General features: G+C 46.0%; 1 protein-coding gene across 1 annotated transcript in view; it reads right to left on the reverse strand.

The window, feature by feature from the left end:
* The window catches only part of TM9SF2 (transmembrane 9 superfamily member 2), a 993,889-nt gene that overhangs the window by 930,459 nt on the left and 47,637 nt on the right, over positions 1-15,793 (reverse strand). The window contains exons 2-3 of the mRNA XM_069637011.1: positions 10,689-10,756; positions 9,763-9,856 (exon numbers count right to left, since the gene is read on the reverse strand). Coding sequence (XP_069493112.1) covers positions 9,763-9,856; positions 10,689-10,756 — 162 coding nt within the window. The remainder of the gene's footprint in view (positions 1-9,762; positions 9,857-10,688; positions 10,757-15,793) is intronic.

The following is a 15,793-nucleotide window of genomic DNA, read 5'->3' on the forward strand; positions in this document are numbered from 1 at the left end:
CATATGAAAAGGTAGAACAGGATCCCTAGAAGGGCCCTTATCAAGGGTTTCCTTAAGATCAGCCTCCTCATATTCAGCTACAGGCCTGCTACAGCTTAAATACTATGTGATCTTGGCTATGACTGACCTTTATGAGGCAGAAGAGGAGATGATGGCTTCGACGAGGAGTCGAATCACTTGACCTCCCCGAAGGTTCGAGGACTTACTGCCCAGGATTTTAGGCATTTGAGCAGACGATTTTGAGGACGGCCTGTAGGTCTCATGAGGAGCGATGGGGGTCGGAAGTCTTTTCAGTTCATTGAAAGGGGTGGATGGTGCCACCTTCATAAACAGCTAACATGTTTAGGCGAAATTCCTCCAATTCGGACTTTGAAGCCGATTTACCCGGAAAGCATATTGGGTGATGAAGACGACCGGTACTGATCCTAGACTTTAAGATAGGACAATGAGTGTTGGGATCTCGACCCATCACGCTTAGCAGGTTTACTGTGCTTTCTAGTTCTGTGAGGTGAAACCTCCCTCAAGCTCTTGTCTGATGACCTCATCTTTGACATGGCAGTGGAAGGGGATTTGGACAAGGGCCTACCTAGGGCGAGTTTCCCTCTTAACGGTCATCGACTGGCGCAAGCCAGTCCTCTACCTTATGGCCTACTCCTAAACACCAGAGACATATTCGGTGTGGATCTGTGATTGACATCTTTGACCCACAATCCGAACACCTCTTGAACCTTGTCTTCGGGGGAGACATATCAAAGGTTTCGATAAATCCATTAGAAAAAAAAAAGTTGCGAATGACCCGCTTCGAAGCATGCTGTGCAGAAAAACAGAACTGAGGCAATGGGTGTGGCTTGTGCTACTTATACCAGCATAGACGTCACAGCCGAGAGCGGGATGGAAGCCCACGGACCACAAGTCTATGACGTACGATGCTGTCTGATGTTGAAAAGTTTCCGAAGTAGCAGATATAGATATATATATATCTCAAAGATGAGGAATATATGGGAGGGCACGATCCATTAGAAATCTTGATTTGCGGGATTGCCCTGTGACCATCTGAGTGATTGGGAATACCGTTGAGGGAGAGTAAGAGAACGACTGTCCATGAAAATAGATTCCCCTAATGGAGATAACTGTGTTGGAATGATTTTCCAGCGATCTGTGAGTGTTTTCAGGGTATCATTCTTTTGGGCTTTTTACAGCCTCATCTACAGCTTTCCCAAGCAAGTGTGAGTCTTCAAGAAGTTCATCAATAAAGGTTGCTTGAGTCACAAGTATGAACCCAGGAACATGCAGCTCGCCACGTCTTAGCCTCCATTTCCCCTGCACTCTATCGTCCAGCAGTGTATGAAGTATCTAGCACATTTTAATAAGGGCATTAACAGACGCTCTCCTTCTTGCACTCGATTTTTCACTCTGCAAGGCATTAGCAAATCTTGGAGGCATCACCAAGGTTGTCCCAACTGTAGCAACTGTAGCAATCCACACACTGCAGGGTGGGGGAAGGAGCTCATTTCCAGCCTAAATCATTTTGTTTACTCCTTTGGGGAAGGAGCTCATTTCCAGCCTAAATCATTTTGTTTACTCCTTTTCAGGAGGGTGCTCCAAAACCCACTGCAGTTCTGCCTCATGTAAGGGGAGACCGAATCTCGGTGCTTGCCTGGGTTCCCCCACCACACACACTTACTTCTTCCCTCCCCACCCCCAAGACTCCCTCTCACCCCCCACCCCCAACCCCCAACACTCCCCCCAACACTCCCCCCCCCTCCTCCTACCACCACCACCACCACCACCACCACCACCACCACCACCACCACCACCACCACCACTCCCTCCCTCTCCCCATCTGTGCCTATGTTCCTGCTTAGGTGGTGCGGCTCAGTTTTGAGGAGGAGCCTACTGTATTCCAAGAGGGCATGTGCTCAACAGCAATACCTTGGTGTTTCTGAGCAGGGTCTCCATTTCCATGTTTGAGTCTCTCCCCCGATGCGTGTGCATATGTTCCAGCTGAGGTGGTGAGGTTCCCTTTGTCAGGAACTCCTCTCGGAATCTTCCCAGCTTGCTGTAGATTTTTCAATTGACTTTTCTGAGTTTGAGAATATTCTGCTCTCCTCAAACAGACCAGAGTAACAACTTTGGATCTGCCTATCGCCACTCCAGAGTGCCGCTCTCACTCCTCAAAGGAAAGTTGATTTAGTGCAGTCCTTCACTTTCAATATTTTCACAGGAATCTTGTTGGCCCAAACAGAATATTCTGCCAGCCCTAGGAGTTAATGTCCTTGGCCTCAACGCCTGTCCTCTGGTGGGTTACTTGCAAAACATGATCAATTTGGTGCACATAAACTCCCCCTTTTACTTCACTGGGAAATGCACACTCAAAAGTATAAATCGCAAAAATATAGTACTTGCCTGGTTTTGGTGGTGCTGTCCTCAATGAGACCAACCCTTTTACTTCTGCCAGAGGTCTATCCTGCACTAGTCAGAATTTGCAGCAATTCTGCTGTGCACATTTCTCCAAGTACCATTTACTTTTAACGCATTATAGGGAAAAATCCCTTATTCTTGGCTTATTTCACTATAGTCAAGGTTTCCACTTTGCGTTTTTTTCTTTAGTTTCTCCGCTCTGTGAAACAATTGACGATAGTAATAATGCACTCTGTTCCCAAATTGCTTGGATAATCCACACCAATGTGTAACGTTTCAACTTCAAATTGATAAGAAAGGCAAAGTATTAAATATTTCAAAACATCCAGTGTTCTCATCTCAGCAGTTACCGGCAAAGTGCCACACTTGGTTCACTCTGGTGTGGCTTTCCTGTGTGTAAATGGGCTGCAGATTAGAGGAACAGGCAGCAGTGCTTCACCTGCACATGGAAGTGGCTGCCTTTACCAAATAGGATATACCACTTAAATCATTTGTGGTTTCAGAAACCCCAAGGTGTAAATACGGCTTGTCCCCACTTGGGAGTATTAAGGGCTCCTCATGTAACCCTTAGGCAAGACAGACTGACACACACAACAGTGGGGAAAAACCTTTTCTATCCAGATCATGAACAATCGAAGCATGGAGCATAACTATAACAAACTATATAGAAGTTCCCATTGAGATGACAGTTGCTCTGGATAGCCATAAGGCTGCGGCTAAGATGAAGCACCGTTTTAAATTCTATAGCCCTTTCAAAGGGCCCAAATCCCACCATACCATTCGCTTGAATCTCACAGGCAGTGAAGAGGTCAAGGGGCAGTGTCCGTAGCATCAGGGAAACCATCTTGCTCCACTATGTAACGTGGGAACTGAAGGTGAGATAATCAGGGAAGAAATATAAAAAGTATATGCCCAAACATAGCACGTGTTAAGATTACCTGGAAATAAAACAGACAGTGCACACTTTAACCTCAGGTGGACCCTTCTGCAGCCTCATTCGAAGCGGATGGGTTGGTGGTTACAATGACCGCAATGCAGACCTGTGAGGTGCACCAACCAGTGTTTGGCAGCAGAGCACCACTGCTCGGTGGACAGCTAAATGGGCATAGGTGATTGCTGCAATGATGTACAGAGTACAGGTGACTCACCAGCCACAAAGCTGGCATCAAACAATACAAAAGTAATTTAGTCCCATATCGTGGATTAGACAAGCAGCCCGAGGACTACCCCCAATAGGGTGCCTGGTGGATAGCTGGGACCTCAGAAGCAAGGTCAAGGAGAGAAATCTATGCCCGTGGGGCTTCTCAGGACTACACCCTGTTTTTTTCAGCTTTACCTCAGCAACCAACTGTCAACTGCTAACTTCTCAAACTCTTCCAGTCTGGCAGCTTGGAATGTTTCATTAGCAATAATGTTGGAGATGGGGACGCTGACTTCAGCCATTTCTTGTACAGCATTAAAATCAAACCATTTTCAACGTTTACATTTAACTACAGTAAACTACAGATCTCATTCTAGAAAAATACATACATTAAGCATAATCATCTTCAATTCTTTTAGTGCTTTTTACACAATTGTAAAACATGGCACACAGTATTTAAACAGTAGCTGTAGAAGGCCTTCTAATTGGGTCACTCGGGATACTGTTTCATTATTTCCTCCGTAATTCCATTACTTGTTGAAATTCCATAATTTGGTACCAACATGACAATATTTACGCCTTTGTAGAGGAGTCTATTGTAGTGCTCACATGCAGTCTCACTAAAGTTTAGGTTACCACATTTTACATAGGTGTTACATCTCAGTTTAAGTGTTCTTTGCAATTAGGCAGAGCAACCAACCCTCAGATTGAAGTAGAATACCTAGGAGAGGAATTTGACTCCTTCGCCAACTTCACTTGCAAAATAAAAACAGTCACCAGAAACACTATGCCATCTGCTAAACGGTTACATTTCCTGGACACGAATCATAAAATTAAACTTCTATAGGCACTATACTGCCTAACTGGGATGGCTGCAAAGGGTCTACACACCGAAGCTTGCCCAGGAAATCCATCCTGCAACTGCATGTGGTAGTAAGTCAGCAATGCCTAGCCATGGCCTTAAATCGGGAGGGGCAATATTTCCCCTCTCTATGGCCTATGTGGATCAACAAACCCCACAGAAAGCACTAGGTCTACCAAAGCCTGGGTTTAGACATAACTCAATGAGTACACCCGCCCTTTAAGCACCCATGAGAACAATTCTAATCTGCATCATAGTGCAACTACAAAGGAAGAGCTTGAGGAAGACTATAAAGGGTGACTGACAAGTCAGTACAGAATTCGAAAGGGGTACACCTTGGTAAGACCTAAACATTTAAGAAAGCAGATGGATCAGAATGAAGTGTACTGAAGGACTAAACAATTACCACTGCTGCCTTTCTGAAGTAGCCTTTGCTTGAACTCACAGATGTACACAGCTGCATTAACTGTAATGCAGCATAACATGGGAACATTCAGTCCAAAACATTTCAATCTCCAAATACTTAATTTGAAACATTCAAACTAAATATACTGTTCTTGATAATGCATATACGCTGGAATATGTTTCCATACAAAAAAACAAGCAAAATAGGGTCTTCAGAGTCTTCTCATTTCTGTAAAAGGGCCGTCACATCACCACAATGCTCCTGGAGTCCCCCCTGTTCAGATTAGATGGTACTTCGCTAGAGAAAGACAAGCAAACTATACACCCCTGCAGCATAGGGAGGCAGAAAAGCACAAGAGGAAACCATTAAGAAACAGGATAAGGTGGCTCTCCTGCTTCGAAGGAGCAGAGAATGTGCTCGGGTAGCAGAAATAGGAGACGGGCATGCCAGAGGGTGCTGCTGGTCTTAGTTTTAAAGAAAAAGACAGATGATACAGGACACCCTTGACAGCAAATGGTAAAAAGTATTGCACAAAGAGGGTGATTTTTCCATTAAAATATTTTGTCCAGATAAAAATCTAAATGTGTGTGTGAAAGAGTTAAAGAAAAAACCCAGCGAAGCTCTGGATGATGTTCGATTAATAGCTTTACAATTTGCACGTGCTGTAAAGCACCCCATTTTTCTTCTGAAAGTCATATGGAAACATTTTTCACACCCAAGAGAGCATTCACAAACGGGCATAGGTGGCTAGAGATGTACATTATTTAATGGCAAGACAGAAAGGCTGTTCCTGAGTCTCAATAACCTGCCATTTAGGCAACATTTCTTACAACAGCTCTACAGCTCTTCTCATAGAGTACTAAAGAAGCTTAAGATGCAGGGGGCATCTGTAACAACTGCTTACACAGGAGCAATATTCCCCCCAATTATTTTTTAAAGTGCAGAAATGGTTGGCTATTCATGTGTTGACACTACTCGGAAACAATGCAGAAAGCGTTATGTCATTGGAAAAAAACGTGTGTATGACTAAAAACAAATATTGCTCATCACAAATGATGTGGGCGGCAACAAATTCAGGCAGGATACAAGATTTGCCGATTCAATGATGGCAACTAAAAGGAATATATCAAAAAAATAGAAGTACATGTGCCAGCTTTAAGTGATCCAAGGGCCAGGAGAACAGGACTCCTAATTTGTATAGCATCAGAATAACTACACCACAGAATGTGTTAGAATTCCTGTGCCTCTGCTTACTATCCACATTATGTTGTCCTGTGAACAGAGCCATGACAACACTTAATCAAAACCAGCCTTGCTGCTTAAGAGGCATACACCACCCTTTTTTACTACCTGAAAACAGGAAAATGTGATCAACAAATCCGGGAAACAATTAACATATAGGAGCCTATCTTCGGCTTCTACCCAAAAATCTCCATTGATACGTTCGAATCAGTGACTAGCACAGCAGTGGAATAGGAAAGAACTAATATTAGTGCTCAATCTCAAGAGTCATTTTAAGGGGGAAAAGAAAATCTTTTAATAAGCATAACATATCCCTATTGGAAAAGGAAATTACTTTTGTACTCCCTGGATAATCTTTTGATTCCAAATAGGGAGAACATTCTCATCAACACCCTGCTTGCAACCATAACACAAGAAGTGGGCATACAATACAGCCTAGTTTGCTTTCCCTTCCTCAACACAGCCTAGACAAAATGCCACAAGAGCCTTACTGAGGTATCTTATAGAGCCTTGAAGAAAAATAAATCAATCACATATTAGCCTTTTCAGATAATAGCAGCAATGCCCAGAAGTACAGTAGATGGAGTGCCGCGTTCTGTTACTACAGACCCTTCTACAAATGTGTGTTACAGTTAAAAACGTGGGGATCCTAAAGACAAATGCAGAACAAAGGATTATATTGAACAGCCCCCAACAGCTAAGCATAGAGAAAAAACGAAAACAGAAGGTGCAGTTTCCTAGACTGTTACTAGGGTTTCATATCTTATGCAAACACATTTCCTTCACTGAACTGTACTGCCGAAATTCCCGACTTGGTTTTGAAAGTTGCTAATTTGTTGTTCACTCCCAAGAGTTCTTCTGTGCCCTTCCCCAGCTACTGTGCTAGCCTCCAATAGCAGACAAGGCTCTGTAGAAAGTCAGGGATTGTGTAGAACACACCGATACTTGCATACCCACAACGCATTGCAAGCAAAACAAAGCCTCGCCATAAGATTATACGGGCAATTTAAGAAAAAGTCATGAATCTGCATGCTATTTTGTAATGCATACCACATCCCAATATTGTTGGGTCGTTTTTTTCAAGTGCTCAGTGAAACCGTTTTTGTATAGCAGAGAGGAACCATACATGTTCTGTTAAGGTTTATGCCTACTGAAATTCAGAACACTTTGAAAGCATGCAGCTTGTGTGAAAACCAGTCTAAATTGCTGTTGCCCTAATACTATGTACGAGTAACGACAGGCATAGTCTATACCCATTGTAGTTCAAGTAAATGATATTACACTGTTGCTCTACACTTATAGGGTAATGTTAGCAATGCTAAAGTAGGAGATGCTAAACATGACGTATGCATACTCAAAATGCTTAGAGTGCAAATTAATATTCGAGTGTTGCGTTAACGTACAAAGATACCGCTTCAAAAGCACTTGTTTGACATGTGTAAATATGACGCATAGGATGGATGAGGTTACACAACCAATTAGCCTGCTTACCTACAGTCTGCATCCAACATTTCAGCTGGCAGTTGGGTTACATAATGTGGGTGATGCTTTTGCTAAGGCACAATCAGTAACAGAAAATGTGGCCTGGGGAGATGTTAAGAGTAATAAGGTGTAAGGGTGGTGGGGTAAAGTATAGGAATCATGGGTGAGGGAAGGTTATTTGGTGAATGTGTGCAGGCATATCTTAGAGGTGCATTCTGTTTTTAGGTTTTTAAGACTAAAACAGAATATAAGCACTTGTTAGTATAATTTAGCTTTATTAAAAGAGAAAGCAAATGCCAGGCAACTGCTGTGGCTTGTGCCTTATTAATTCTTGAGAAGGTTGGAACAGTGTGTGTGCTGCTACAACTATGAGCGGCAACCAAAAGGGAGCTGGGCAAGCACACATGCGCGCAGCTTACAGGGAACATTGAGGGGCTATTCCGATTCATGATGAAAGTTTCATTCTTAGAAGTTTCGTATTCGAGAAGGAGAGAGGATCTTAGAGATAAATACATGTTTAGAAAGCTTGCAAGGAGTCAGTCCTGAAAGAAAAAAAAACAAACACATGCTCTTGACTTTGCATGGGAATTTGAAGAGTGTCCGTCTCTCTTCGCACCTTTTCAGGTGATTTTAACCGAATCCGATCCTTCATCTGGTAGCCAAAAAAGTATTGGACAGAAATATTAGTAAAACTGTCAGTATTCTGAACAACTGCTGTACTGGATTCTGTGTACCAGAGAAGGGGCTAAAATCCATGTACACCTTTGGTTGAGGGACTAGATTTCTTCTGAAAGTCAGGACAATTGAAAACCAGAGGGCTCAATATTTACAGAATGGTGAAGTAACACCATAGGCAGAGAATCCTGGGCAGTCTGCTGATGAAGTGAAGAAAACTTAAACTACACGCTGTAAATTGGGGAGAACATGTCAGCATATTTTAACTACTGCACCAATAAAACTGCTCTTGTGGAGTGGTAAAGCATTCCAGGCCATAGTTTAAAAACAATGTCTAAAGAGTGGGAAGAGTTTGACTCGGGGCGCAGGACCGCAAGGGCACAGGGCAACCGTTGGTCAAGAAAATGAATATTTAGCTAAAAAAAAAAAAAAAAAAATTAAGAAAAAATGTGTTTTTAGTCTCATCGTACAATCTATTAGAGCTAAATGTAACGGCTTTTCTTAAACTTGTATCTTGTTTTCCCTTTACGATTCAGGTTGAAAAGATGCATTTAGTAATTTAGTCTGGAACAAATCTCCATACAGAGTAACAATCAAGCTCTTCCGCTGGTCAGATTGGTCAATTCAGTGATCTGCGGTACGGTTTTCAAGCTGCAGGTCAAAGGGTTCCATCCAGGCCTACCAGACTCTGCATTTCATGAAAAACTGTAGTATTGGCCCATCATTTTGGCCCAAATCAAATGCAACACATTCAGCATTGTCTACACAAACAGATGTGATACAGGCATGTCGCGAACCAAAACCCCTTACTGTACCAAGATTTAAAAAAAAGGTACATGGCATGTGGTTGAAGATTTGCAGCTCAAGTACAACCATGGATAGGCAGGAAAATAAACGTCAGATTATGACATTGCACGTGGACCGTCTACACGGTTCTAAAATACTGCAGCATCCTGTGCAGAGCCTTCTTATGTCTCCATTCTCTCTTGCAAATGATCCTCCACCTGGTCTGATAAACTACCCAAGTACTACAACAAACCAAACCATTCTCCCTTCATGCTTATTCAATAGATTGTTCTGATTGCATATGTTAAAAATGACCAATAAATGTGTGCTCATATGAGTGAATTACTAACTTTAAATTTTGTTAAACTTAGTGCTATATTGAATGCATATCGTTAAGCTTTGATTCGAGACACAAGTATGAAAGAAAATGTACTATTAATCATTTATGAATATACGCTAATCAGTTTACCAAAGACCACTGCTTAAATATATTCGTCATTTTTCAATCTTTCTTCATTAATGGATACACATGAATGGAGCTGATGAGTGTCATGTGTCCAAGTTAAGCAAAAGCACGCAAGGCCAAGAGAAACTAGTCATAAAAATGTTTGCAGTTTTGATTGAGTGGCGAACATACTATACTCACTGGCGTTGACAATATTTTCAACTCCTGGTTAATTTGATGAAACATTATGACACATTTCATATATAAGCACCAGATAGACAATCACAGAAATGCACACAAACCTTATAAGGGGATGGCTCTATTCTTTCCCCAAACAATACTTGACCCAAATTTTCAGAAGGGCGCTTTTCTCTCTTTTCTTGACAAAAATCAAATCTATTTTGACAAACAAAAGCACATTGAAAGATTAGTAAATCAGCATGCTCGAAAGTCCTGCTTAAACCCTGAAACATGCACACAACTTGCATGTAAATAATGCGTTCCAATGAATAAAGCTTACAATCCTACCCCTATGCTCAATCATGGTCATTTATTTTCTTTAGACAGGCATTTAGAAATATGAACATGTGGGCAAAATCTCAAAACAAGGTTGACCGAACCCACTGCCATACTATTGAAAAGCATTGGCAATGCTAACAGTTTTGGCTTTTGTGTAGGCATGGAAAAGACATTTGGCAGGTACTGTTATAGTGGTATTAACTGACCATCAATGGAAGAGTACCTGGGCATTGAAAAGCATTGCCTGGCAAATGCCCAATACATACACAAGCCGAAACAGTTGGCTTTGCCAATGCCAGTTTTAACGAGACTTCAGTAAAGGACATGCATAGACTTATACATTCAGGGGCTGAAGGCAGATATGGTGGAGACATGTTTATTACACCAGTGGCTCGTTTGCAGCTCCAATTAAGTCATTAATTGGAAGACTGCTTTGAAATAAAACTGGCAGGCACTTGCAGCACAAAATGTGATGTTAAGTCTTGATCAAGCAAGCTAAACGATTCTAGAAGGATGTGTTTTGGGAGGGGAAGGAAGGGGTGGGAATGTATAGGGATTAACATGGCCACGTGTAGTCAATGGGTGGGTAAATGACCAAAAAACCTTTTGGCTCATGTGCCATTTCTCCCTGGCTGTACTCCAATGCAATAGTTTCGGCTTAATTAACACCCAACAGCCATTTAGCAAAATTAAAAAAAGCAATACTTACGCAGTGTATTCATAAGGAAGGACTGATTCGACAGAGTCAAGCCTGTTCACGAACAGTTCAATTTCAGACTGAAAAAGATAACGGTACATTTCAGCATATTGTCTAAACATAATATTTAAAATAAGTACTTGTATGCTGGAAATGGATCATACAATCTTCAAATGTTAAGGTTACGATTGCTCTTTTGCATGAGAAGCTAAAGTAAAAGGTCTGTTGGCAACAGTTACGCAGAATGTTACTTTTAGATTAATTAAACCTGCATAAACTGAAAGTAACATACTAAACCATCTTACTGCCTCCAATTGAACGACATCTTTATTTTCTTAAATGAAGACTTCAAATTAATAAGAGGTGGTAATGGATGAATGGCTATCACGTCACAACATGACAAATATCCCGTTTGAAAACCTTTTGTTTTTCTCCCAACCTTTGATGGCACCGATGAAAAAAAATAAAAATACAAAGACAAAGGCAAACTAGGCAGTAATAAACTTAATTTCCATAAAGCCAGATCTTTCAAGTGGCTCCTCATTTACCACCATCCATCAAACCTACAGACCTTTTTAAAATGAAACTAAAAATAGGTAGCAAGCATTAAGACTAGGCATCATATCTAATGTAGCAACACTGCAAAGCAGCAATATTAACCCCTTAAGTGCTAAGGACTACCTATCTCATCCCCAGCACTACGTTTGGAGTGCGCAGGCCGAGATAGCTCGTCCTTTTAAGGACTTGTGTTTGTGGGATCGCTGCAGCGATTGCAAACTCCAAATCCAACCCCTGGGCTATGCGAGGAGGAAGTTCTTCCTCACGGCACGCGGTTGGATTTCATTCAGTTTCACGTTAGCGTGCGTAATGTGTGCTGACGGGGCACTTAATGGAAATTCACACGCTGCAGCCATTTTCAACTGCGGCAGCGAAGAAGGTACGTTTCTCCCTCAATGTCTGGCATAACGTTTTGATCAAGGGAGGTGTCCTTGGAAAGGGGAAGACTCTCCCCTTTCCAGGGACACTTGCCTTGAAGCATTGCTGGGCGCGGATCACTCGCTCAACACCAAGCAACATCACTAGAGCAACAGGGTTGCTTTGAGGGGGTGCTTAGTTTATAAGCAGCCTGTCCCTCCCCCCCGCCCCAAAGGGATGGGGAAATTGATGTTGCCCTTCCTGGGGGCAGATGGGCAGCCTTTAATTTATTTTTTATTGTGGCAAATGTTTTTGCTTGGTGGGAGTACTAGACCAACAGGGATGAGGGTTTGTAAAGGGGGCAGGGGGATTCCGAGATGACCGTCGGCACCGAGTAGACGTACTGACGGCTGCACCAGGGCTCCACAGCCTTTATCTGATGGCCCCACCACCCCCCCAGCTAAAAGGCAACAGTTTGAGGCAGATATCTTGGGGAGCACATCGGCGGAGTGAGAGGGGCACGGGGACACCCTGCAAGGGTAGCGCAGTGAGCTGCGGAGAAGCAAGGGCTGCAGAAGTGCCGGGCTGAACGGTGCACCCCAGAAGACAAGGGCCGGCAGGGCTGGCGGCCCAGACTGGTGTACGTCAGCGGAGAGGAGAGGTCTCCCGGGCGGGCCCTTCTAATGGTGGCGGTCTTCCTGTGGGGTGTCAGCTTCAGGAGAGGCAGCGAGGAAGTGGCGACAACGGTGCGTAGTAGACCAGTGGAGTAGAGAGGTGCGGCATCCCCGGTGCTCTGGCGGGGAGCTTTGGCCTGACCAGAGAGGAGGAGAGCGGTGACCAGAGGAGGGACGTCCACGTGGGGACTCACTGTGGAGCCCCTGCCCGGCCGGCCGGCCGGCGGCGGTAGTGGAGAAGAGTGGCACCTTCCCCCAATGCAGCAGCGCCGGAGCCAAGGGGAGGAGCTGGGAGGACGGTGAGGCGCGATCCGCAGGTGCAGGCCCCGGAGTAAGGAAGGTGCGGGGCGCGCCCGAAGAAGTGGAGCAGAGGCCAGACATCCCGGCAGCTAGAGTGGAGGTAGGCGGGAGGCGGCAGTAAGACCGGGGTGCCTCTAGCAGGCAGCGGATCATCGCGCAGCAGGAAGGAGCGGAGGCCCGGAGAGCTGAGCGGGCCCTGGGCGTGGGAGGGGCTCAGACGCAGCAACAAACAGCAAGGAGGACGAGGCCAGGCCAACAGCACACGCCGGCAGGCAGCGGGGGACAGGGCAGCCCCAATTATTTTTAATCTGTAGGGTGCCTGTTCGGGGCGGGCGGCCACTGGAGTGAGTCTGGGGCAATCCCCCCCCCCACCCCCCCTGAAGGAAGCAGGGGGTGAGAATTGAGAGGAGAGCAGTGAAGGAATCCAGGGGAGGGCCTGGCCCCCCTTCTCCCTGGTCGGGGCCTGAGCAGTCATCAAAGACCCAACAATAGAATTGCGGCTGGCCTGGGCTCAGTTAGTCTGAACAGATCGTACGGTTAGCCAACACAGGAGGGCCAGGGGCCCAGGACCTGATACACCCATAAGGAGCAGGCAATGGAAAAGACCCCCAGACTCATCATTAGGGGGGGTTTGTAAGTCCGGAAGAAGCCGCGCTTGGAGAACAAGCAACCAGGGGCTCCTCGATACCAGTGTGCCCTGTATTGGGGGCTACGGTAGGCGAGGCCCCACAAGGCCAGAGATGGAGGGAGACCACCTGCAGAGGAAGTGACACCTGGTTTGAGGCTCAGACAACCCCCCAGCAGAGGGCGGCAGGGGGGAGGGGGGGGGGGAGACAGTAAGACTGAGTGAGCTGCCCCAGGCCACCGAGGTAACAACATAGGACTTGGACATTTGTTGGGAACACCGTAGGGTTGTGGGGCGGGCCCAACAGAGATGTCTTCCAGGTCCAGGGGGGGGGGGGAGGGGGGGGGAGACTGGGAAGGCTGGTCACCTCGTGGGTGAGCCCCAAGGAACATTACCTAAGCTTTGGCCTGCAATGGAGAACAGGGACTCTAGCAAAGGCGGGGCAACGAGGTGGAGGACGAGCCGATGCAGATGACGAGGCAAGATTTCAGGGGGGAAATGCAGACTGAGAGAACCCCTACCTAAAACCTTTCAAGAACTTTCAATTAATGCGGACTGACCTCAATGCACCGCTAGGAGAAATGCAACAAGAAATGGCTCAGTTGGGGGAAAAGGACAGACTTAATGGAAAGAGGCCTCCAGGAAAGTGAAAGGGACAACGGCAAATAGTGAGGTTATAGAGCGGCTGGACACTGCAACAAGGAACATGGAAGCAATGATGGGGGACCTGGAGAACAGACCCGTAGGGTCAACATCAGGATTAAATTGCTGCTGGAGGCGGTGACGGACCGACAACTGAAGGAAGAATTTCAGCACATTTTTACAGAGCTCTTGGGCGAAGGAGCCCCGGGCTTGATAGAATTGGACAGAGTCTGGACGTTGCGGTCACCTTTTCTAAGTACGGGCAGAAGGAAGCGGTGTTGCAGGAGGCCAGGCAGAGCGAACCAGTATTCTACAAAGGGCAAGTTATTACCTTGTTTCAAGACTTGGCTACCAGTATGCTAATGAAAAGAAGGAGCACGGGTCCGGTCTTGAAGGAGCTGGCTAGGAAAGGGATAAAATACAAGTGGACTTTTCCTTTCTGCCCAATGTTCGAGTGGTAGGGGAGCCAGAGTCGAGCAGCTACTCTCCAGGAGGCGGCTAGCAGAATATGACTGGAGTTGGCAAAACGAGGGGGGGGGGGCACAAGGGTGAGCCACAAGCCTGAGGGAGTCAAGGGAAAGGGGCAGACCCTGGGAATGGTCCCCTCTGGCGGAGCGGGGTAAAAGGGTTGCGCTGTGAGGCCGTTTGGGGGGGGGGGATTTCTGTGAAAGATCAGGTCACAGGGGGAGGTGGGTCGTAGCGTGGGGGGTCTGGGTGATCTATCACCGCGAGGGGGCTCTTCGGGGGTGGTGGGAAATGGGGCTTCATACAGGGCCTAGGAGGAAGGAGTAGAAAACATGTTGGAACAAGCAAGGACGGGATTGTCCGTGGGGGTGGGAATGAAAGGCAGGGCGTGCGGGTGGAGGGAGCGGTCTCACCCTAAATTTGGGGTTCAGGGTGGGGGAGAGGGGGGGGGGTGGACGAGGGGGCCATAGCGACTGGGGTAGCAGCGCAGGAATTATCGGATCGGAGGATAGTGTCTGGTGGCGGGGGAAGAGGGGGGCATCCCAAAAGGTGGGGGGGCAGCCCAGGGAAGATCTGAGGCGGGGACGGAGGGGCAAGTAGGATGGGCGTGCCGGATCTCCATTCAGGATTCAGGCGGCCAAAGCATAACTTGAGAGGGATAAACTCCCCCCTCAAGTGGACTAAACTGAAACAATTTACAAGGACAAACGCACCAGATGTTCTGGCGCTGCAGGAGACCCACTTGCTGCGGAAAGACTAGGGTCGTCTGCGGCCGAAGGGCTTCTCGCAGATACTGTGTGTCTGGCCCCACAAAAAAAGAGGGGGGGTGGCCCTAGCCTTTAGGAGGGGTACCTACTTTAGAACCCAGGACATCCTCAGGGACAAAAATGGGAGGTCCATCATGGTGAGGGGGGGACCACATGGGTATACCTTATACCATAGCTTCGGTATATGCCCCAAAAGTGGGACAAGATCGGTTCCTGTGCGAGACCCTGGGCACCTTGGAGAATTTCGCGAGGGGGCAAGTCATATTGATGGGGGGGGATCTCAATTTGGCCTGGGATAAACGGTCGGATCGAACACAGCATGCGAGTGGAGGGGGAGGAGTCGTGGCCTCCCCACAGCTCAAGGAATGGGTGGAGGGGGCTGGATTAAGGGATGAAATGAAAGTTGGTTACCCTTAAGATGTGCTCATGCGCCCATTGTTAAGAAATCCATTAATTGGAAAAAAAATCACACGACTTCAATTTAAGATTGTTATTTGTCAATTTATCTTGAAAGATGTTGCCCTATGGTGATAACACGTGTTTCGACGTATCCAACGTCTTTTTCAAATCAGGGCCATTGTATAGCGTGGATGTGCATATAATTGTCAGGTTTCATGTCCAGTCATGGGATAATCCCTGCTACCTTGGTTACTAGGTTGTTTCTTTCCGTCCGCGTACCGGTTAGACAGAAATTTTACGTGAAGGCCAACAAAGCAGACTCACTTCTAG

This window comes from Ambystoma mexicanum, chromosome 7p (genome assembly GCF_040938575.1).
Source record: "Ambystoma mexicanum isolate Mex_15411 chromosome 7p, UKY_AmexF1_1, whole genome shotgun sequence".
Classification (NCBI taxonomy): Eukaryota; Metazoa; Chordata; class Amphibia; order Caudata; family Ambystomatidae; genus Ambystoma; species Ambystoma mexicanum.